Here is a 26019-nt window from a genome sequence, read left to right on the forward strand (position 1 = left end):
CAGAATCGATTATTTTTTTTATAACTTTTTCTTTTGTCCTTTTTTTTTTTTGTTCACCTGATAACATAACTGTAAAACTGTCATAGGCATTTATGATACAAGTTGCTTTAGAAGTGAATACTAGCCTGCCTGATACAGGCTGCCAACAGGAACAGTTACTGACCATGCTATGCATGATCATTCATGTGGATGTTGACATTCCTTTTAGAAATTGTGAACTATTAAATAATGTATTTGCGTAGACGGTCCTGTTTATTCACTGAAGGAGCTCTGATTCGATAAAAAAAAACAACTAAAACCAGCCTTGGCAGTTGGAGAGATGTGTGCTGTGTACAAGTACATTGTCACTGAAATAGATGCGCAGTTGGGCACTGGCAGCTTCTCAGGGTAAGGTCTCCAGCCTTCTCTTGGTTGCATAAACGTTTGTGTATCCAAAGGACATCTTAAATATATGGACTTTTGCTAGCTGTGTGAACAAACCTAAATAGCACTTAAGTTATATCTGTTCATAGGTGAAATTGACATTTTGGAGTCATTGAAAATAAATTGACTTTGTTAAACCAGTGGCTTTTTTTTTCGGTCTGGCCAGCTGTGATTGAGTGTACTGAAGGGACTGCAGAGTTCTTTCCCTTCAGCTGTGAAAAGCATGGACTTGAAGGACTCACACATTTACAGGAAAATTCCTAATGCTACCAATCACTTAAAGCCAACATATTTTTAGCAGGCGTAAATGGGAATTCAAGAGGTAATCTGAGAGAACCGTTGTTAATTATAAATGTTTGGAAAGGCAATCAATGAAAATCCTTTCACTGTGCTGGGCTTTCGCTGTGGTGTTCATTGTTGGAGCTGAACAGTTACGTGGACCCAGGCTGGTGCCTGTGCTGTGGCTTGGAGCACATGAAAGAAATGGTCTTGATAAAGGGGTGGGGTGGCAGTGTAGCATAGTGGAAAGGAGCAGGGAGTATGACTGTAAGGTTGCTGGTTTGATTCCCCGCTGGAGCACTGCTGGTGTACCCTTAGGGTTACCCATTGTAACCTATGTAAGTCACTCTGGGTAAGAGTGCCTGCTAAATGACAAGAATGTAATGTATAAAGGTGCAGGACTGTGGATGTGAGGACCCCTATAGGAATCCTCCATCATAAACTGCTTGGACTGTGTCTTGTGGTTCTGAGTGTTATGTGGCTGACTTTTTTTTTTTTTTGGATGGGAAGGTTGAATGTTGAAACAATAATAGATGATTGATTTAGGAAAGGCACTCCCTTGGAAAGGTGTTTTAATCACACGTTGCACTTTTAGACTGCACTATATGTAGTGCAGATGGTGAAACCCAGAGACTCACCCAATTGAAAGAACATGTGTGTGTATATATATCTTCAGATGTTTGAGCGATATCCAGAAAACTGGGATTTTTTTCTCCTGTGAGTAAAAGTTTCCATTACAGTCAAGTTAAAAAAATGTATGAATAGATAGATGGGTCATCTCATCTCCTCATCTCTCCTCCCTCTCTGCCTGTTCCTTGAGAGCAAGCTGTACAAATGGATTCAAAAATATGTTCAAAAATATGCTCAGATAAGAACAGCTGGCGGGTAATTCAATAATAAAAATAAATATTTTTTAGCCATGGTAACATAACAAAAATTAAACTTAAAAGTAAGTGGACAAGCTCAAAAACTGACAGGTCTCAACCTGATAACAATTTGCTCTGCCTTGTTTATGCCATATATTAAGGAATGCAATTAGACTGTATTTTATGGTCAATGCCTTTACATACCATAAAAATTATTTAGTTAACACACATTTGCTACAGGATTGCTATCATCTTTGATTATTACCATATACAGACTGATTTTTACACTGATGTGAGCAGTGCCTTTGACCTGTCACATTCATTTACTAGCCTTAAAGTCTTTGAAAGTCTTGGTATAAATTCCCCAAATTTCTAACAGTCACGAAGCGCTCTAAATTGTATAAAGTCTCCTGTTCCAGGTTCTTTCTGGCCTGCCCAGAGTTCCTATTCCTACTCATAACCCAAACATTCATATGTAAAAGGTGAATACTGATTCAGGATCAGTGCTGGGGGCACAATACCCTTATCATTCTTGGTGGTTATCATTCTTATGTTTACCAATGCTTTGAGGAATTTCCAGTGCATTGAACAGAAATCTTTCCTGCATTCTGTTAATTTACACATGCCTCTGGTCCCCTAGCAATGTGATGGTCAAGCTGGCCCTGTGTTCACAAATACTGTGATGAAACATCCACGTGCAATAACGGGCTTAACGTGTCCAGACCGTTTTGAGGAGAAGTTGTATTGATGATGTGTACTGTTGCATAAAGCACAATGCTTATCAGTGTTTTTATAAAGGAAAAAACATCCCATTTTGAACCCCCCCCCCCGACTATTTCACACAAGCTTTATTGTGCTCAGAGGAAGGTGCCGTTCCTGGATAATATGAGCATCACAGCTGTATTTGGAAAATAACAAATAAAATAAACATGATAAAAGATGGTCATAGTCTGTTTCTTAAAACAGTTTGTGAACAGGCAAAAAGTCAAAAGTCCTGTTATATGATCCCATTAATTGTTGGTGCAGCAGATAGAGGGCAGAAGATCAATAGCCTTAATTTAAGTGACAAGCTGTCCATTATGTGAATAAAAACTTATGGAAAACAATTTCTTTAAAAATATGGTACTGAGCTAATGTAAGATAATGGGAAAGACTACACATACTAAAATTACCACTGAAAAATGTCACATGAATCTTTCATGTGTTAACTGTTTTGTCCTTGAAAAGGACCAGTTTTCCTTTCCATTTTTACTGATCTACACTCCTCTCAAACAACTTTAGACCAGAAGACTGGAACTTATCACATTGGTTCCCCCACACAATGTGCATCAAGCGAACATTGTATTTTGGACTTGCAGTATCACCAAGACAGATCATTACCCTTGATTGCCTTGGCCTTATAAAAATGCTAAAAAAAATGATGGTCTTGAGAAAGTTGCTTGAGCCAAACAGAAGCTCACATACAGATATCAGAAAGTTCCCTCAAGCTGTCGGTGAGGAATCCAAATAAAATCAACTGTGTGAAAAGGAGCATGAACCAAGGAGGAATTGAGTGGCGAGAATCCACATGTGGCCCACAAAAGTGAAACCCTTGAAAACAGGTCTGACCCTAAGGCTTGGGTCAGTGCGGGTCCCAAAACAGGGAAGTCTCATGAAGCCATCTTAACTTGGAGTCCGCTGCCTCAGAGACAGCCTGTCAGTAGCATTTGCTATGCTGGCCCACAGTATGTACCCAGATGTATATTTACACGGACTCCACAAAATCAAAGCATTATTCAGAGTAAAAAACCCTTGACAGTTGTATGAACTCCAGCGTTCAGTCCCCATGGTGGATTATGCAAAAGAATGGCCATGGTTTGATGCAGAGCAGTCTGTTCTTTTTGAGATTTAGCATTTATTTCCTTATATCTGGGGCATTTTCTTTCACTCTGTTGACAATGTATTCAGTAGGTTTTGTTCCCCTATGACATTTTCCCCCACGCATTCCAAGTGATATTGAGTCGTCAGCCCTTTTTCAGCTGAACTTTCATCGCGTCTGCATTGCTCTTACAGTGCACGCCTTTGCTTTGCCTTTCTCAGATTTGGGGCGCGTGCATTTAAAAAAAAGGGCACCTGACAGACTGAACACAGAAAAGCGTTGTAGCGCTCCTTAAATGTATTCAAGCAAACAGGTTCTCGGCGCAACCCAGGGGCTTTTGTTCTATCTCCGTGTTAATCCATTAGTTGCAGATGAAGACCGAATCCATTGTTCACCTAAGGCATTGTACATTACAGCAGCTTGTGCCCAAGACGAGATGAATATTACGTGTGGCTACATGTGAGGAAGACACAAGAACTTCAAAAGGGACTTTAAGTGCGCGTTTGCCCTCTGATTGAAGTTTCAGTGGTGTATCGCTGTGAGGGGAGGGGCAGTCGAAGTCTTTTTACCATTGCCTTTTGTGGAATGATAGATTCACCAGAAATCTCGAAAGGCATGAGCGGAATAATAAGTGCACTGTTTGTGCATCTTGCAGACTGGGAAGCTTAGTGTGTTTATTTTAATATTCTCACATTGTTGGTAGCCATATGTACTTCTGGAGTTTTAAGCAGATGGCTTTTTACGTGCAAAACGGAAATGTAACCATGAAATTGCACTTAAAGATTAGCCTCTTAAATCAGCCCAGTAGAAAACACATTAGTTTTAGTTGATCGGAAATTATATGGCATTGATCTCGTGAAGAGAGATTTTTTTTCGTGCTCAATGTTTTGCATTGATCTGCTCAAGCATAATTACAGAAAAATCATTATTTTTTTCTAAGTTATATTTTATTAGAGAGAGGCTAATGACATACAGTCAGAGCATAACATACAATTACCTGCTTCTTCTTTTCAGCCCAATTTCCATGACATCACGGATTCCTCCTCCCATCACATCTTCAATTGCTGAAATAGGCATCCGTATAACTATATCTTCCTATATGGGAGAGGGCTATCAAAGCAAGCATGAATAAGATAATGATTATGAAAATGTTTGTCTGTCTTGGCTCTTAAACCCATTGATTTTAAAAGCTATTGATGATATGTATGTTTCAATTGTCTTATGCGTCCGATGGCTGTGTCAACTGTAAAAATTGATTCTTGTAATATTTTGCTGCATTCATAGTGTGTGCAGCTACTGAGGTCAATGCATTGTGATTTCAAAGAACTTCCATCTATGTATCTGATATTCATGGTGATCTTATGTTTCTAATGGAAGGCTCAGTTTGCTGATTGCACTTGGCTGTAGAAGTGGCACATATTTGAGTGAAGGGGTGTGTCATTGAATATTCAGCCTTGCTAGCTGATGTAGCAGTTTCACCTTCTACAAAAAGTAATCACCGCCCATCAGCGGGAACCCAGGGGACAATATGCAGACACATGCGAGAGCTGATTTTTGAACATTACCCGACGAAAACTCGAACTTGGGGACAAACGGGGACCGGAATGGGAGCATCAGACAGCGGTAGATTGTTGCTGTAACCGCCGATTTGAGCCGGAATGGCTCCCTCTCCAGCCCCAATGGTCTGTGGGAAGGAGGCTTAGTGGTGCAGGAGCGCAGTTTGCGGGAGAATTTATTGCAGACACCTCAGCAGTCCCACACGCTGGCACCCTCCACCAGCCACCCTGAATCTGCTGCAGACAGGTGTCTTATCTCCATCATACAGCAGAAGCACAGCCAATCTTGGAAGAAGATGGCAACTGGAATGTGACAAATCCATCTGTCCTGGTTTGAAATTGTATGCTAATTTGAAGTAATAGCCCCTCTGGTGACAGAGCAATGGAACAATTCAATCATGCCATCTTTGACAGTGCTTGCTAGTCTATCTGCAATATTGAATGTGCCTCAAGTTTGTGTGTTGGACAACTAGTACAAGGTACATTGAGCAAGTGTAGTTAAATTAGTCATGTGACGTTGACTGTTTTCAGGTTAATCTCACCTCAAATCAATCCTTCTAGAAAAATCCCAACACACCCATTATTGCTCAAGCAAAAAAAAAAAAAAAAAACATCAATCACAATATCAACAAAAACCAACCACAGCTGATGCGGTTGATGTTTCATAATGAATCAAAACATTTTGTAACAAAAACATAAAAACAAACGTCAGCCTTTTTCTCTTGATCAGAGGAAACAGCTACTTGATTGCTGGAAATCTTGTATGTATGGAAATACAATAATGCAAAGCCTTGCAAATGCATGTGAAAATATGCAAACCACCTGAGGAGACAGATGTACCACAAGTCACAAATCTAATTCAAATAATAGGTTTTGTCTATGAAGGAACTAGCAACCCTAGCAAGCACTGACACCAATGTCTGTACTGAGTTGCTTATTTGTGATAAAGGAATGGAGAGGAAGGGGGATCATGCGCTTTTCCAGCTTAAGACACAAAATATCGTCTCTTCTTGTTTGCTTTCTGTTCTAAGAGTTTGGAAGTATTTGTTGCCAGCATTGCAACTCAGTGTTTCAGTAATGTAGGCAGTAAGATAAAAACACAAGCTCCCAAGGAACAAAAGGTGCTGGATATTGTAATAGAGTAGCAGCAGCAAAAGAACATCATCGCTGGCTTCCTCAGGGAGGCTTTGGTTTGGAATGTCTACTCCAAAAAGCTTTCTTGTTTGGCTTGGTGACACGGCTGCTCTCACCGACCGAAAGCTGGAGATGCCCTCTCCCCAGAGCTTTGCAAATTCATAGCGACACACAATCTTAATTTAATCTTCAACAGATGACAGATGATGGTAGAGTGTGACAGGGCAGTAAAGATAAGGGACAAACCGTGTATTCAAATGTTTATTTCACATGGATCACGCACTGTCTCTACATCAGGTTGCTGGGTATAAATAGCTGTTGGGTTTCCGCTTGAAGATTCCACCATCTGTTTCTTAGATTTATTTATTTGTGATTTTACTAGTCTTTGTCTGGTTCAGGCAAATTGTCATCATGAAACGATGTAGAACCAATGGCAAACACACACATTTGGGGGTACAATATATACTATATTTATATTTATCATCAACACTGAAAAACACAACTAGGGCTGTGTGTGGTAATTGTGAAGATATGACATCAAACAGTTCCTGCATCTCACTTAGCTGCTTGGTAGTTTGAAATAATCTCTGGAGGAAATGACTCATCCACAATTATGCCTAAATTAATCTTAGTCTCTTAAATTATATGTCACATTACACCACTGTTTTGGAACTCTTGAGCTCTTTTGTTTCTAAAAATTCCCAGTATGTCCATAATGTACTTTATTTATTCTTGCAAGAAAAAGAAGAAAGATTAGGAACAACAAAAGTGAAAGATCCTTAAATGTTACCTCATTAAGGATGGATCTTGAGTCTACAAAATGATATTCGTTTTGTTTGCTGTTTTTATTTAATTGTGTTGATATTGCAGGAACAAACGCTTATTATATATTTACATATTTTTATATTATATTTATGTTTTTATATATATTAAAGTGGAATTTTTGAAAACAAAACCAGGAGGAAGTAAAAGTTGTTAGTAGTGAACACCACAGTAATACCAGTGTATTGTATTATAAACAGCAAAAATACAATGCCAATTTCATTCTCCTGTTACTTAAATCGTTGAAGTGAATCTTTGACAATTTGTTCTAGAAACCTGTTCTATATTGAGTTACACAACCAAAACTCAAAAGGTTACATCTGACGCATGATGTGCCCACATCCGATCAAGGGAAGAAGAAACAAGCATATCAAAAATTAAAGGGCTACCTCTGTGTGGTCAAAACACAGCTGACCCTTCTGCATTATCTTTTATAATGGACACTTAAAATGGACTGCCATATTCACAAACCAACAATAGAATGAGGCAGACAAAACCTCTTCTTTTATTCTGAACAAAAAAGGTAAGCAAACCCTACCACACACAGACCATGCCCCAGAGAATCATGGGTAAAATTTCCTTGTGGCATAAGGTCACCCTGGCCTGCAGGTTTCCACTCCAGCAGAGTAGCTGTTTCCCTGTGAAGAAGCTGAATTGCCTTTAGAGGACTTCAGCAGATGGGTCGCTAGGATGCACAATTTCTTGAAAAGGGTGACAAAACATATACGAAATGCAAATTTAAATGATTTTTCAGGCGTTAGCCTGCACAAACTCTAATTGTGCCTCAGAGGAACTCTTTTCTTATTAAAATGAAAATGAACCATTGCTCATGGTCAGGTACAAGGTGATAGGTCACATCTTCATACTGGGGAAGGTGGGTCCTCCCAGCCAAGCCGTTGCCTGACTGACCACCCGCAACGCTTTACCACTTGAATAGTGGCACATGAATAGTGCACCTTAATGTTGCTGTTCACTCCCACCCCCTCCACCCCCACCCCACATCACATTTGAAAAGGATGGGCATGTACAAGTAACCAATCTGATTGCTCTGAGACTGAGGTGTCCAGGAGCTATTTCAGCCCTGTTGCTTTCAGTCCTCCTTGCTGTCTAACATCACTGTAATTACTCACACACACACAAGCCATGCAGTGCCCTACATTCCTGTACCCCTGTGTCTGGCTACAGTGACACTTCCGTCACGTACCACTGAATGACCTTCTTGAATGCGACTTTAACCCACCAGCATGTGACTATCAATTTGTGTTCGTTCTCCATCCATTGATACCACAGGACCTGTGTCTTCAAATACTGACCTCTTCACTCTCTCATTCTTTGCCACCTTGTGCTGCTATACCAAAAACCAATGCTTAGTGCTAAAATAATCAAAATTTACGTAGCATAACAGAAGTGAAATTAATATAAATCAATGCTATGATGCTCCTGAAGTGTCATGCAGAAAAGCAAGACTTAAGCGCAACAGCATAAGCTGGGGGAGCTAAGGTACCGTCAGCTGAGGTGAGAATTCGGACTGTGCCTGGAGCACAGTTGGCAGCTCTACAGCTCGGACCACTGCGGGAAGCTCATTTCAACAAATGGTTTCTTCAGTTCTGTGTTCCTTTGAGTAACACATCAAAAATCAAGCAAAGCAATTTCTTAGTGCTGATGCTGCAAATCCAATGAGACTCCTCTGTGAACAGAAGTGGAACACGAAATATTCCATAATGGAAACTATTGAACCATGTTTTACTACTGAACATCACCGAACATAATATCATATCAAGGACACACACAGACACACAGAAATGATTTTCCTAACTACTTATCTGCGACTCACTTAATGGAAATGGGTTTTTTCGAATAAGACCTGTTGACACTCCTCCCTGCACAGTACTACAGCGTATGCATTGCCTTTTAATTAGTTGTTTTAGGTTATAAAAACGACGTTAAAAGGGTTACACAGTCTGAGAATAAATAAGGAAGCATGATACAATCTTGCTCCAATGAAGGCTTCCCGGTATTCGAAAGGAGGTGTCCACGTGACAGAGCAAAGCAGCAACACAGTTCCCTCTCGTTAAACACACGGCGCACTGTAGAACAAGAAGGGCACAGACTCGTCGAGGGAAGAAATAACACTTCCAAACAAAAAAGCCTCCTCGTTTTCTCCGACACCGCACACGATGGAAGGTTATGCGCTTTCTGAAGATGAGCTATTTTCCTCCTGTCTTCACAACTTCACCTGGGAAAATCCGCACGACCAGGTAGGACCGACACTTCATCGGAATTCCCAGTACTCATTGCAACTAAGTGCACGACTTCTGTTCTGCTTCGCAGCTTCATAGTTTGACATCGAAATAAATACAACATTTACTGCAGCGTTAGATACCCGCAGAGTTTTAAAATGCATATTTAAACGCAAGTAATGCAGTTAGAAAACAATCGTAACAGCATGCTGTGCCACGAGCTCCCATGACACAATGTGCGACGTGATGCAGACTAGCCACCCTCCAGGCTTAGCAATGTTTTGGAGAGATTTTAATTAGCATTTTTAATGAAACAATGGTTTGCGCGAGTGTTTCACCTGGAATACATCGTTTACTTAGCGAATGTAGGCTAATTAACTCCGTCGGTGGGTGAGGTTGGTTTGAAGGGTATAGGTAGTTGAGCCCATGCAGCACACTTTACCAAATGAACTTGACAGAACTTAATAGGACCACATGCATGCATTTCATACAGTTTGAAGAGTTAGCATAACCCCAGTAATAGCGACAATACGGCCAACATACATTTACCTCCAATTAAGGGCGACATTCCATAATTATCTTTTTGCAAAGGTCGCTCTGTCGCTTTGGAACCGCTACAAGACATGAGAAAATAGTCATTATTAGTAAGGATGCAATAGTCGTGACATGCAATTTTGATGTATGCGTCACCATCAGTGCAAGTTGGAAATAAGCTGTCTTCGAGGTCAGTAGCGTTTGGCGATATCAGTGCAATGCCGAAAGTCACCCCCCCATATGCAGAATACCTCTCCTATTCTAATTAAAAGATAGAGGGTATCCCGCCAAAGTGCGTTTGGCTTAAGTGAATGGCTACATGGCGTCCGCTAACTTTCGGCACTATTCAGACGCGCCATTGTCGCGTGTGCTATGCTGATACAATGGAAACGCAGCGACAGAGTGCACTCGTTTCTAGGAAACTGCTATCCCCTTAACTAGCAGATGCCGGTGTAAAGTTACATGCCGTTGCAAGGGATCAAAAAACCACTCCGTGCCCTTGGTGTTAATAATGTATAAACACAATAGACAGAATAAATAATCTTATTCCAGGAATACTATCAATAAAATAGAACAAGAAGAGGGTAATTCAAAGCAGAGGCATAATATGGGCCAGCTAGGAATGTTATATGGAGCAGTAATACAGCGTGCGAGGTAGACAGATTTCTTTCACATTATTCAAGTGAAATAAATCTGTAACATCTTGTTTTATGCAAAATGTCTAGTTTCATGTTATTTAACTGAATGCATTTTTTTTTTTAAAACATAGAGCATGAACCAAAGAAGACATATAGAGGGGGGACTTTTACCTATGTCTGCTACATTTTATAACACTAACACAAATCTGCCATTCAGCAGTGCAGAACTTAATGTATACTTGTGAAATAGTTGTTTAGTCTGATGATGATTACTTTGCATGTGATTTTAATGGAATCAATTTCCTGAAGAAACACTCATCCATAATGATGTATGAAATCAGACTACTAAATTCCAGGAAATAGTTTGAACGTGAGATTTCATCACCACGCACAAAAAGGTATGGTAAATATATCCACTGTGAAGCATTGTACTGTTCATAATGGCTTAATATGGAATTTGTGAATAAATAGATGATATTGAAGCCCTTTAAATGTGAAATACGTCTGCCTCATGCAACTCGTGATTTGAATGGTTGACTATTATTCAAAAAAGAAACGGAGCAACAGTCAATGATTATTTCAGTGTAGAGGCAGCTCATTGTGGTTGAGAGTGTTTCCATCCTGAAAAAAAGCATTCATCTGAGTACAAGAGAATTGTGTTAAACAGTATTTCGAATGACAATAGACCGTATCTTGCTGATGAGGACCAGTTACAATCTCACTGAGGCGGAGCACACCAAAGCTCCATGTGTGAACAAGGCAGGCAAACTTCAAGGCTTGCAAGCCAAGCGGGAAGAACAACAGCTAACTTCCTCTTTAGCACGTCTCTTAGTCATGATTGCACACTTAGGGGGGAAGCATGTCTCGGCATCCAAGCCATCATCACTGCCTGAGGCATGTTTGCTGCTTGGTACATCCTGCATAATAAAAACAAATAAAGGCACTGAAGTGTTTTTGTTGTATTTCCTACTGGGTCTACAAACCTTGCAGTTTGGTTATTGTCTTTACAAGAAATTGTAAACAAAATGAGATAAAGTAAATAAATCGATCATGAGATTGGTAGAATTCTAAAATGAGAATTCATGTTACTGAAATGCCAATATCATTTAAATACAGAGCAGTTGCAACAGTAATTGCAACAGCTTGCAGCTTGACTATTAGTGAACCCACACTGGAATCGCTGTTAAAGAGAGGACCAGTATCAATTAGCATGTAGAAATTAAATGTGGAGAAACAGAATTAAACTGCGCATTATAAAAAGAACAATTAATTTCCTCAGTTGACTCTGCTTATTGATTAATTTGATTTACAGAGGACCAGTGCTGTAATACAGGTTATGAATGCAGTTTTAGTGTTCTCTCATGGAAGGGTTGGTGCAGCCATACTTAAAAAAGCTCTTCTCTAGAAGCCTTAAAATAAAACTGCAGCTCTGCATGTAGAGAGCTGAGCACATTCCCTCCCCATCTTTCACAGAAAGTACGTAAATAAATAAATAAGTGAAATGTTGACACAGTCAGTCCTTGTGGCCAGATTATCCACTCATGCTTGAGGACTGGGTAAAACCTCTACATTATTCAGCCGCTCCTGAGTCATGGAGGCCAGGAAACTGTGGAGTCTCTCGGTCCTGCAGGGAGAGTCGACTGCATCTCCACTCCAAAAGAGCCAAGAGGCCACAGGGCTACACATGCTAGTTATTGATGTATCCATTTAATTATTACTGGGTGGAATGAATTTTTGTGGTTCTGTGTTTCTCTGGAAAAAAAGCCATGTGTCTCTTTTGGCTCTGTTTCTTGAAGTAGCTGTCCAAGGTGCTGAAAATTTCATGACACATCAGCATGTCCTGACATTCCAGACTGAATTGCTGTCTAGCACTCACACTTCAAAAGTAATAGATTCAGTTTGCTTTGACATTGGTAGGGAGTATTTACCACACTGACATTAAAGAGTGAGGTCTATCATTCATATGCTTAAAAAGTCACAGAAAACAGCCTGTTTTCCATATGTTTTTGAGCAGCCTGCCTCATGCATTTTTCAGCATGTCAGAAACATGGCACATTTTTCTTAATTTATTACAGGTGGATGTTTAGGTTCGTGTTCTCACCCCACTTGTGTCTGAGATGCAAAGCAACATCCACAGGTGTTACAGTCACATGAAAAGGTGCAATTCTATGGAATACGTTATATTGCAGCTTTTTAAAGTTTTGCGTGCTTGCATATTTTTATGGAGCAATGGTTTGTGGCAAAGGCAGTGGAACAAGGATCCAAAGGGTGAGTATCAAGGTTTTAGCTGCCCTCCCTAAGTATGCATTTTTTGTGAAATCTAAGCGGTGCATAGTAGATCACCCAGAACTCAGGACACTGCTGTACTCACCTGCAGAATTCCTTGCATGACAAACCTTGTTTCAGTGCTCCACCACATTCCACACATTGCACATAAAACATAACCTTATGCATAAAAATCCTTCAATAAGTTCTTTTTTGCCATAGCAATCTCATCCCCAGTGGTCGTTTTCCTCACTTGCAGTTTGATCCCTTGTAAATGCCAACTCGCTGATCATCCCAACATGTTTAAATGCACTGTCTCAGCATTTGTGCACTGAAATTATTTCTTGTGTTAAGCACAGTATGGCTAGGCAGCTATTGCCTTTATTTTGATGGAACCTTCTAGGAGCCCAGCTACAACGTTAATGGAAACATCTCTTCGTTACCTTGCAACATATTGCTATTAAACGGATGAATAATTATCCAATCAGACTTCATAAATGTGCTTCTACCTCGGCTGCTGAGCGGTTAAGTTTCTGCCTGCTGCTGTGTTTTTTTGTGTGCAGAGTATGAGAGTGAATGTATAACAAGTAATGCTCAGGGTTTTTACAAGTGATATCTGCTATTTCTTATTGTGGGGAACAAGTACCAGACCACGGCAGGCTTACACAGCCAGGAAGTATTCTTTTTAATTGGCCTGTGCCGATGAAATAAAGAGAAGTTGGAAGCGAACAAGAATACTGCTGGCTGTTGCTGTCTACTTTTGTTGCCTTTGAAAGGTTTTTTTTTTTCAGTTTTGGTGGAAAAGAACTATACACTAACAAGCACTAACAAGACATTTCTCTGGGGAGCTGAAATTACAGAGTTTGGACTTTGAGAGATGCTCTTTTTAATATGGCACATGGTTCCCTAATACTTTTCATGATGATCAATCAACATGCAAACACTGCTATCTTCCTCCCTCCCTCGGTAGTTGTGCGGCTCACAACGGAAAGCTGGAGTGATGCACGTTTAGCAGCTCACTGAAAGTGTAATGTGGCATAGCAGCAGATTCTGGGAGACAGATTGGACCGGAAAACTGCAATGCAATCAATGAAATTCTTAATAAAGTACAAGTAGGTATTGATGTCATTAGCTAATGCATGAAATGTAATGTCTTCATCGCTCTTGGACTTGAAATGTTAAGTTATGAAAATAAATTGTTGAAATGCAAAGGGAACAACAGCATGCATTATACCCGGGGGCAAGTGGGCTGTAAGGCTGTCTGAATTACGAGCAGCACTCTTTACAAATAAGTGCATCAGTTTCACCTGAAAAGAAGGGATTTGGCTTCACTCAAGGTGTGTGATGATCATGCTTGTAATTCCATGTATTCAGTTTTAAGCAATGAGTGTCAGGAAGTCTTGTTTAGACTGTGGCAACAACAGATTAATTGCTTTTCTTGACCTCTGTGAATGCGCAAGTGCAAAACAACAACACAGACCGTGCTGCTTTCATGGGTCTCTTTTTCTTCAAACATGGGAAAACATGCTTGCGTCTCTCACTGAGTTACAATTATGGACTGTCTGCAGTTATTCTGTTGTAATTTCAACAGGGTGTATTTGTTTAGCACATTCCAACACCAAGATCGAATTACACCGAAGACCCAAACTTCTGGTTCTGAGCCTGGGCTAGTTGCAGGGTTTATTCATTTATAATGAAATGAGTTTGGTGGTGGCACACTAGCACTTAGATGTATCCTGTATCATAAAACCAGCTGTATTGGCAGCAGATCAGGGAGAGAGGCTGAGGAGTTTATGCAGGGAATATTACATTGCCACTTCTTGAACTGTCCTTATTCTGTGATTAAATAGATTTTGGCCTTGAGTTCTGCTGCTCAAGCACTTTTTCCTTGAGCTTTCCCACTTTGCCTTTGAAGCACGTGTGTTTCTCCTGGAAAGACCACCCTCCTGGAATGTAAGGAATCAGGCCTTTCGAAAGCAGCTCCCCAGACCTTGGCCTTTTCAGGACATTCTGAAAGCATGTCCATCACCAAGCTCAATGATTTATGCACTGAATTTCAAATGTGGACCACCTGCCTTCTACGGTTTGAGCTAGTAAAGTCATTTCAAGAAGGATATACAGCTCAGTGGTGAACTTGAAAAAAGGAAACAGATTACCAGCTGTCTGTTGTGGCTGTGTACACATGTAAAAAAAAGTCAAAAATCCATTATTGAGTTTGTTATTGCTGTTTATTACCTGGAAGTCTAAGATCACGATGAGATGATTGGAATTTTTTTCTTTCTGTTTCTGTTTTTTTCAATAGGAAATACAGATTTGGCTGTTTTGGTAAAAAAAATGGCTACTTCATTTAGAATCAGTTTAGAATTGCCACATCTAGTCTGCAATTGCAACATCATAAATCAGTGCTTCATAGTACAGCCATGTGACCTGATTCCAGGTTAATAAAGAATAACAAAACTACAATAAATGATGACACAAATTATCACACTGTCACAACATATAATTAACCTCCTCCAGTTTCAGAAAGTGTAATGGAAGTCAGGTCTGGTCCAAGGGAGTCCTACATGGGGCCAGTACATCAGAAATCCACAAAAATTCATTGACCCTGTATGGGTTAAACAGGAAGAGTTCCAGTCTGTAGTAAGGGCTGCCCCCTCCTCTCTTTCTCTCTCTCTCTCTCTCTCTCTCTCTCTCTCTCTCATGTGTTTATTCCTTCATCAGCAGAAAGCCTGGGTGAGTTAAGCTAATTGAGCTGGGAGTCTTGGCTGGGGAAGGGCCTCTCCAGAGAGGCTGCGTCACTTCCTCATTTAAACACCGCCTCGTGGATGAGTAATGGGGGTTCACTCCAAACCCAAAAACTCAGCAGAAACCAGTGCTACGGTACACTCTAGAGCAATCTGTCGCTGTTAAACAGAGATACAACTTTTGATCTTGGACGGATCCACCACAACAGATTTTGGTCATGTGCAATTGACATTTCTTTATGGCTTAAATGATGAATTTAACATTTTAGTATTTTATGGGTACATAACATGGTACATTAACACTGAAAATAGGTAAATTGAATATAGAAACACCTGGTGTTTTGCATTTATGTATTTTAGAACAACAAGCAAACAGAGATGCACATTAATGTGATCTTTTGAGAATAATGCAACATTTTATGGCTTTGGTGCCCCCTGTGTACAATTGTAAAAGACATCACAAGCTGTTGTGTGATTCCAGAGGCTTGTTTTCCATTGTGTAGTACACTGAGAAAGTGAAGGCTGAGCTTCTGCAGTCTGTTAAGGTGGATTTCTGTGTGTTTCAGCCCTCATTCTCATCTGCAGTTACATGGGCAGTCAGGTGAGGGATTATTTCAGGATATTTAAGAACGCGAAATGCTTTCTGTTCAGACAGATGCCTGACATGTTTGAGATTGTAGTGCAGAGGGTGAACTTTGTTTTTCAGGCTCTAAATGCAAATTAGAGAGGTCAGTTTGTTGGTATTTGAATAAATCAATTTGAGCAAAAAAATTGCTTAAAACCCCTCGGTGGAATGTGACCGTATGATGAGAAATTTTGGAGGCGTTTTGAGAGTTAATCGAACAAATACTTCAATATGCCACCAGATTTATTTCTGAGTCTGAGCCACAGTCAGGCAAAGCTGTCACTCGGTCTGGAAGAGATCCTGCAATATGTCTTTTGGCACATTCATATGTACTGCATTTCAGATACAGGCTATATGTCCTTTTTAATATTAACATTTTTGAATTTTGAAGTGGAAGAGGTGATTCCCTATGAACCTAAAAATATGAACCCTAAACCACATTTTACTTATGTCAGGTAGAGCAGGCAGGCTTTTTTGAATATGTTGGACTTTTGCACATAAAATCACCTATTTTTTTTAATTTTGTTCAAGAAGTCCATTAAAAATGTATGATTACATTATGAATGTTTAAAAAGCCCAATTTCACAGCTATTATTGTGTTGATGTCACATAAGGGAACATTTCTGTCTACCTGTACCAGGTCTGGTTAACTTGATAATAGTTATTTGCATTCAATTTCCTGTCTTTTTGTATGTTTGTCACTACACTTTTGACAGTGAGTGAGTTTAGGGATGCAAATCAGCTTGACATTTGTTTTGCTGTGAATGATACCAGAAAAATTGCTGGCATCCCATTGGCTGTCATTTCTGTCAATTTTACAAATGTTCCCCAGCATTTTACTGAGGGGAAAGGTTAGAAAATGGCCATCATTCAGTGAAGGTGGGTGGTAGTCATAAAATGCAGCCAATTTACTATCCTTTGTTGAGTGAACCTAGCATTAGCAATGGTGCAATATAAAGGAATGTAACTAAAGTTAGCTTTTGCTACCAGTTAGCAAATAAAACAAAATATGTGGTTCAGTTAGCCAGCTTGCAGTCTAGCTCAATCAGTTATTTCCATAGGATGTGTGTGGTCAGTGGCTTATCTGTTTGGGGCACAATTGAAATGTTCAGTCAGCCTTTATTAGGTAGAGAAAAAAATTCTCATTAACATTTTCACATTCACCATGGTTAGGGCAAACAAAATAATGCTCCCAACAAGCAGTGTTGCTTGCTGTAAACAAGAGGCAACAAAAGAGATAACAGTTATGGACTCAGGAGTTAGTACTGCAGGAAACAGTGAAAAAAGCAACAATAAGAAGAGACCCAGCATGTTGCATGTGTGGTAGAGAGCCTGGTCAGGACAGCGATCAGGCAAATTTAATACTTTTCAGTTTTAACAGAACATAAAAAATTTCTGGCATCCCATTGGCTGTCATTTCTGTCAAGCACTCAACATATCCTTGACAAAGAACTAATGATGTGGGCAAAGAACGCCATTGTCATTTGCAGTGATTTTCTGATTCACGTTGGCGACCATCGCTGGAAGTCAGTGATGGGCGACTCCACCGTTACTTTCATATTTTTTAGTGAACATTTATCGTAGCATCTATTTAGTGAACGTTTCCTAATGAAAAGGGAAGTGCAGCAGAAGGAAACCAGCTCACTCCTGAACAGCAGCTCTCAGTGCCTGGAGCGGCCCATTCTCTCAAACAGAAGATGCTGAAGCAGGCGCTGGTGTCTGAGCCTATTGCCTCCACCAGCACGACACACTCCTGTGTTATCTCCACACGGCTTCAGAACTTTCTATGACCTTCCTCGCCAGCCAGTGTCATCTGACATGACTAATGGAACATAGTTTGGCTGAAAGTGGACCCCGGCTGTAAGGTCACCCGTTGCTGCAGAATCTTTGGCAAGAGAGGGCTCTTCTTTGAGGCTGAGATACTCCAGGCATGTGTGCAATGGCTAGTTTGATTGGCCAACTTTCACAGTTGGTCATGTCTGGCTCCTAAGGTCTGGCCTACACCCATTATCCTATTTTGTCCTAATAGTATGACCTGCAGTGAAGAGGATTCATTGATTGTGCTTTTAATTGCATTTACATTGATATCAGCCATGATGTCATTTTCACAGTCATAATTTCTTAGGACTGTTGAGGTAAAGGTTCAGCACCGAATGTATAGTTTGCTTTTTTAACTCACTGTCTGAAATGTTATTACTGATGTTGCAGTCATGCCATATTGTTTCCTGTGCAACAGCTAGAGTAAATTGCATTGTACCTTCAAATTTATTGTACTAAACAAAGATATAATTTTTATTTCATCTATAATTGTAATGCCAGTGGAAATGAGTGTTGCAAAAATGTATACTGAAGGAATTAATTAGAATACATTTAAAATATCAGAATGTGTTTAAAATATCCATGATTTCAAAAACTGCTGAAAACAGTATCTTTAATACCTTTAAACCATGTTATTGGTGCTGCCTATTTCCTTTGTTGCTATGGGGAACTGCAATGAATATAAATAGGCCTTTTAATATATTGTGACTTGTCAGACACGTTGATGTCCCATCAAATTGGCATTCCTTTGGTTTCCACTGTGTTTGAATCAGTTTAAACAATCCATAAAATCAATAAAAATAATGAAAGAAAGAAAAGTCTATCTGAATGTCACATTTATTGTGGAAAGTATCGTCAGTCATAGTATCAGGATGTAATAGCTCATTTTCTCTCAGGGCATTTTTTTTTCTTGCAGTGTGCTTTTTTTTTCACTGAAGCAGCGTGACACTGCCCTTTGCTCCAGCGTGAAAGGGCTGAATTATCAGATACTCCCCATTCAGTCGTCTGTATTGCTGACGCTCAGCCTAGCAGCTTGCTGTGGAGTCTCACCTTAAGCTACTGTCCAGTCACACAGAATTTGATTGGCGTTGACATTCAGGCAGGGTGTTTTTATTTCTTACTTTCAACAAATAGCCATGACTGTATTTATTTTTTTTCTATGAGACCTTTGAAAATAAGTATCATAGGGCTTTAAGTGATACCGTGAAAACAATGGTGTCCCTTAAAAGAGATACATGTACAAATGTGCTACATTTACAGGTACCATACCTCATGCGTCTAATTCTTCACGTTTTTAACAGTCAAATCTGAATATGCCTTTGGCTCCAGGTTTCCACATATCGTTGTATGAGGTTAGTCTTACCCTATACGAGATAGTCTTACCCTATACGAGTCTTTGAAGGATAGTGTTACTGGAAGGCACAGGTAGTTGACATGCTGGCAGGATAAGTGACAAAGTGTCCTACCAAGGTGATGACAGCCACCTGGGATTTGGCCTTGTGCTGGAAGTGAAAAGCTTGCATAAGAGAGGAACATGGTCACCTTACCCCAGGGCTCATTGTGATAGAGGTGGTGGAGAGTCACACGAGAGGCCCATTGGAAATCAATACCCGCACTCTTAATTGTGAGGAAAAGATTCACTGTTTTACTGCAACAAATCATCCATCTGGACAGATTGACTTAGATTTTTTTTGTATTTTCCTTTGTCTTCAGCAGGTTTTTAAAACTTTTTGGAGAAAGTTTTTTTTTTGTGAAACTGTTGTTGTAAAACTCAGCATAATATAAAACAAGAGAAATAGAATTGGCATTTTTAAACATTATTTTACCAAGAGGGTCCCATTGAGATAAATAACATCTCTTGCAAGGTAGATCTGGACTTGCAGTACATTTGACATTCAAAATACATTCCTTATTTTTTGGCTGTGTTTCACCGTACCCTATTCACGCAGAATGGCTCTGTATCCGGTCACTGGGGTGATTAGCGCGCTTGGAATGTTTGAAGAGCCTTGAAATGCCACCTTGCTAGATTTGAACATTCCACACACATTTTCCTTTTTCAAACATTTCTTATTAATTTATTATCTTTGGGGAGGAAAGTGATCCAAAACTCTGATTAGGAGGACTTGACTAATTAACTGCAATGGCTGCAGTTGGGCACTTGCATCATTTAATAGAGGACCTCACTGCAGCTGTCCTTCACCCGTCATTCAAGTGATTTGTGCCCTTTATTCTGTCATTTCTGCCACTGGAATAAAATGTATAAATAGCTAAAATGAGCATAACATTTATCTCTCTCATTAAAGAGCCAGAGAATACAGAGCATGCTGTGCCTTCATGCTAGGGATAGCAATGTTTTAATTTCATTACAAGAGGAAAAAAAATGGGACCTATTCCATTTTATAGAGTCACAGAAATTCCTGGTGATTCCTGGAAAGAGAGCTTAATTATGTGCGTGTAGTGGTATTCTCAAATGCTGCAAGCATGCTAGACGTTTTCCCCCCTTTTCTTCCTCTACGGCTATTCACGGATCAGCCTGCTTAATTATTTATTCCTATCTGTTATGGTATGAAAATCATGAGGACACAAACATGCATACAACAAAGTAAATCTAATATTGTGTCTAGCGTAAACTTCAGCTGTATTAAAATCCTTTTTCTGTCAAGTCATATTATTCTCAAGGCTGGGGACTGTTTGAGCCTAGGTGAATACTGAACAGATGGGATATATTATCACACACATGCGCAGACACATACAAACACACCCACACATACACAAAATGAATCTTAGGTGACCCAATTTCACCGTGAGATAGGTTAAGCATTAGTTTTATTCGAAGATGTTTTTAATTGCCACAAAGGAGACATGCATGCTTTGTCATTAACATCCTTGGGCATTTTATTTTTCTCTCGCAGCTCAGCAACTTCCTCTATAGTAGGAAAAAGATTCCTTTTCCTTCAGAGACGGGTGTTATCCCCAGGGATGGAGATGGCACATGTGAACAGATCGCATTTGATTAGGAGTCCTGCTTTTGAGGGAGCCTGTGGAGCTTCAAATGATCGGAGGACAGAAACAAACAGTAGCGTGGCCTCCCCAGGGATGACCGATTTTCCCTCCTAAGGAAGCCCCTGAGAGAAGTTATTTAATCTTCAACTGCTGTTAGCATTGTGCTTTTAAACATCGTGCCTGCCACGCCATCCTTCTTGTGTATTGCAAGGGACTGATATCCCGTAGGTTGAAAAAAAATGCACAGCAAAAAGAAAGAAAGAAAGATAAAAAAAACAACTGCGGAACAGCTTCATTTGGTATTCTCTGGGGAGGCCTTTTTAATTTTTGTAACAGCCTCACAATATAGACCCACTGCCACTCACTGCTTACTCTGAATTTACATATAAAGTGTCTGATAAGCACATTTATGTGTTTCTAGCGAGAGTTTGCAAATTTTCGATGCACAACATAAAAGGAGGAGAAATGCGAGTGATGTGTTTTGGATACCTATTAAAAACTTTGAACTGCCTGGTGACCGGGGGAGGCAGTGGGAGCTGGAACCAGTGCTGTGAACACGCCAATGAAATCTGTCTGCGGTGTCCTGAGGATTAGCCGCACAGGTGTGGAGCCATCAATCATACTGGCACACGCAGTAGACAACTCTGTCTCTTTGCACAAATTTGTAAGGCCGCCTTTGCTAATAGATGCTTATCAATGAGTCTTCTCCCCCTCCCGTAGCTGTGGACGCTCTAAGTAGCCATAAGTGCATATTTGTTTACACTAATGCGGTGGAGAAATTAAAGGTGACATCTTACAAATGGTTGGTTCTAGCAGGAAAGAGCCAATCCTCGATGTGAAGCTTCCAAACTAAATTGATGGCCCGTTGGATCGCTCAGGATTCTTTTGTCAGCTGTTTGTTTGTTTTTGTAAGGAAGGGGAGAAATCACCAGATCTGTGTTTGGAAAGATTTGATTGCGACTGTCTTTTAAACGGGCTTATGCTTGTGCTCTGTTATGAATTGAGTCTTACTGGCTGCATTGTTTTACAAAGAAGCCTTCTCCTTCAGCCTCAATGATATGTATGCTCACCAAAAAGGAATATCCCCTGTAAAGTAAACCCTTTTAAAATGTGTACAATATCGTATTAGATTATATAGTACGCTCAATGCTTGTAAAAGTGTGAAAAAAGGAGATCTAAAATGTGGAAGCATTGATTGACCATAACCTGTACCCCATGGACTGCATTTTCGGCAAAAAGATGCGGTTTTGTTTCAAGATTGATGACACAGTAATGTGTTTATGCCTTTAGGGGAGCCCTCAAACCAGCATAATGTTCCTTGTCAAATAAAAATGAAATACCAATGTATGTTTCCACAATGGACGAAGCATTGCTGCACCGTGTGTTTTCCAAAACAACAATAGCTAAGGTACACATAAATCCAAAGCCTCTTTCACGAAATACCAATTCAGGAGTGTTGCCCAATTTTTCATTAGAATTGCTTGATGGCTACTTGATTCAATTGTGCCTGGGTAGCCGCAGTGAGAAACACAGGAGTCATGTCAGATGGCCTATTTATCAACCAGAACCCTGTTGCCACTTAAATATTATGGGCTGTAGGTTACTGTTGGTATTGGTGTGGGCGCTACTAGCAAGTATTGGGCATCTGACTATGAATGACTACATTTTGAAGAACACCATATTGAGAAAATCTACTTGTGGAGCAAGGTATAGAACCAAAGAGGTGTATCTCAGAGTGTTCTGCTAACTCTGCAGTCTCTTGATGGGCTCTGCTGCAATTTGAGACTGCTAGAGGACAATGGGCAAGAGATTAAAGGAAAAGGCTGTATTTATGAATTATTTATGGGCAAATTATGTTCAGCTTTTGAAGGATCTATTGTGAATGAGTGATTTGTTTGATTATTTTATCAATATGGGTTTCTTTAATGGGGTCCAGGAAAATATAATGATTTGTTTCTAGTGAGTGAACAGTTGAAAAATAGATACAAGGTACTGAATGCATTAAGCTCAGACCAGTACAGTTAGGTATCCAATGAATAGAGTGGGACTTTAAATTTTAATTTAGTTGTTTTTTCTTTCTACCAGGGCAGATTATATTGGACTAAGGACTAAGCCACGAGAACATTTATCCTTATTTTAATTGGCAGGAATGACTAGAATAAAATGGAAAGGAATATAAGACTACAGGTTGTGTGCTATCTTTGGTAGATTCAGAATTTATAGTATAAATACATTAGTGGCTTGTAGCAACAGGTACGCTGGGCATGGTCTAGGTACCTCATAGCTAATAACACAAATTTGTATTTTCCTTTATAATGAATACAATAAATAATTCACATGGAGTACATTTGTTGTAATTCATTTTTAGCGTAAGTGCTTAATCACTGCATTTGAGATTCTGCTTATGTTTGCATTTTTTTCACACAAAAGTTTAGTGTAATCCGCTAATGTGCATTCACTGGTACTGCAAAAATCCTGTTAGCTTTTACTTTGCTAAACTTCAATGCAAAGTTACAATGACAACTCAGAACACAAAATCATTCAGTATGGTCATCCATCATCTGTAAATTAAGCCTTCTGGCACAGGTGGTTTATGTTTCCAAGGGAGTTCCCATACCAACCAGCAGGGGGTGGAACAAGATAATTTCATAACTTTACTAATGCATTGTGTATCAGGCTCAGATGTGCGTCACGGTACAAATATCAACAAACAGAATGTTTGAAGTTGACAGTGAGTTTTTTTCAGCTAGCTAGTTATGTCCATAATGTTTGCTAGCTATATGGCTAGCTACCTACTGTAACTAATATTGTTTCTCTGATTATAGCTAAATCATTCAATAACGTAGCTAGCTGGGCTATATATTTACTAAGATCTGTGTGGTGTCAAGGCTGTTTAGCCTGCATAAACATTGTACAGTACCCATAAGTAAGGTAACTAACATTAATTTGCTTACTAACAGTAACCATCTAGCTACCTGACCTGCCAAGTACATTTATTGGATATCTAATGTACAGTAAAGTTCGGTGAAGGGTGCCTTCCACATGGCGTCCATGTGGTTTCCATGTGGCTTGCACACCAGGGGGGGTGTCTTTTCCAGTTTAAAAGCACACAGTCATATTCCACAAAGTTAATGACAAGACATGTGATTTTTACTTTACAAGCCTGGTGCAATTTCTGTATCGTTGACTGCGAGTTCCTCTCCTACAAGGATAGGATTCATTTTAATAGAATGAAGACCCACCCATGGACCCTACCCAGAATCACATGGACTGTGTTATTCTGGTGCAGACGCAAAGCAACAGCTTCGGCAGTCATAAGTGAAGAGTCGCAGCTTTTGGTTGGGACATGTAACATGTAACTGAGTGCGGCAGGGTATGCTCTATAGCATACGTTTTTCTAATTGGAGCTTGCTTTGTTTTTCCACTTCGTCCAGTCACTTTGCAAGAGGCCACTGTTTTCTCCCTACCTTCGGATGATTCTCGCTTTGAGTCTTGAGTGTTTGTGATCCAGGTGTCTGTCACATGCCCTATAGTGTGTTTCTGCGGGCAAAACCGCAGAGCCGCAGAGCCTGTGTCAGAACACAACAGTATGTGACACCCAATAACATCCACCAAGCAGGCTTTCACCTTTGACACAGCGCTGTAAACACAGCCCTGAAACAAGGTGAAGGGAGAGAATGGTGACCCATCGCGGGTCAATAAAAGCAAGCGCTTACCGGGCTGCGTGAGAAACACCGCAGCAACCTTCTTGCTCCAGTTTGGGCTCGACACGAGAGAGAGCTGCCGTTAAAGCCCTCTGAATCTACAGAGGGGGACTGCATGTTCCTGTGAACAAGACCATGCAGGAAATGCTGGCCCGCATTGGCCCACTGCAACGGAAGCTGCAGAAAGTGTTTTTTCTCTCTCTCTCTCTCTCTCTCGTTTAAAAAAGGCTTTCTGGTTGACAGGATGCGGGGCGTCAACAGGCGCTCTCTGAGGGAATGAGGGAAAATTCCAGCTGTGCTCTCCGCTTTTAAAACTTGCTGACATCACCGTATAACAGATGCCTGGAAGTGGGGCTGGATTGTGTTGCTTTCTAATCATTGATATTCATTATGTCAGGTGAGCTATAATGTCCAGTGACCTTTAGATGGTGTGATTGTGTTTGTGCTAACATGTAACAGTACATTAAAGCATCACGCCTTTCTTCCGTTAGAAAATAAGATTTAATGTCACTCCTGCTATTCGCCTCCTCTGATTCCCCTCACCTGCAAATAAAGCAATTGGGATGCTATTGACTGGCCAAACAAGGAGAGGAGCTGTCGGCCCCGGAGGTTATCGGTGACATCATCCCTCAGGACGATGGTATATGGTTATCCCTCTGTATAGATAGCTCAGTGAGAGCATTAATTTGGTTCTGTACTGTATCTGTTGACACTCCTCTTCTGCGCCAGTATGTCACTCACCCCCGGGTGCAGGTCGTCTGGAATTCTGAATCTGTTCCTGCTCAGACATAGTGAGGTGAGGGGGGAAGATTACAACATTGCCTGGATGTTGACGCGACGGGTTGAGGCAGTTTCAGAACTGCTTTGAATCATCTTACCTTTATAGTCATGGCTCTGCAGACACGGAATCAGTCAATATTCTCAGAGGCATGTGGAGGCAGGACATGGCTGTTATTAATATTCATGAGCTGTGCGATCCACTCTGTCACCTCTGCCAGCATGAGGTGTCTGTCTCCACTCCCAGTCCCTGTTCGCTTTATCAGTCAGGCTTGTCTAATGAACGGGCCAGGTTAATGCACCAAAAGCTTATATCCTCTAAATTAATTTTGCACTTTCTAATTGAACTCAATGAGAACCCAGGTACTTGAAACCTTTCCTTTTTTTTCAGGAGTGGGAGAGTATGTGTGTGTGTGTGTGTGTGTGTGTGTGTGGGGGGGGGGGGGGGGGGGGGGGGTGAGCAGTAAGGGAGTGAATAAAGACAAGCAATGATGACTGTCACTTTTTCAGAAAAAAGTACTATTCCTTCTACCAAAACTTTGTTTTTCCTTCCTCCATTGTATCTCCTCAGTAGCAGCTGTTTGCAAGGTGCAGTTTTTCTGGACGATACCAAAATAGAATGCCTGAAAACATTTGCATATCCTGATTTCTGTGACAGTGACAGTTCCCCAAAAAAAAAAACACGTCACTCCGTAGGGTTAAAACTTCAATTTGGAAAGCTCAAAAATAAAGA

The 26019-nt window shown here is 40.3% G+C and overlaps 1 protein-coding gene across 2 annotated transcripts in view; it reads left to right on the top strand.

The window, feature by feature from the left end:
• The first annotated feature begins 9028 nt into the window (after window positions 1–9028).
• The window catches only part of ppargc1a (peroxisome proliferator-activated receptor gamma, coactivator 1 alpha), a 221846-nt gene continuing 204855 nt past the window's right edge, over window positions 9029–26019 (top strand). For both annotated transcript variants that reach the window (XM_036551136.1, XM_036551137.1), the window contains exon 1: window positions 9029–9196. In XM_036551136.1, coding sequence (XP_036407029.1) covers window positions 9116–9196 — 81 coding nt within the window. In that variant the 5' untranslated portion in view covers window positions 9029–9115. The remainder of the gene's footprint in view (window positions 9197–26019) is intronic.

This window comes from Megalops cyprinoides, chromosome 18, assembly GCF_013368585.1.
Source record: "Megalops cyprinoides isolate fMegCyp1 chromosome 18, fMegCyp1.pri, whole genome shotgun sequence".
Classification (NCBI taxonomy): domain Eukaryota; kingdom Metazoa; phylum Chordata; class Actinopteri; order Elopiformes; family Megalopidae; genus Megalops; species Megalops cyprinoides.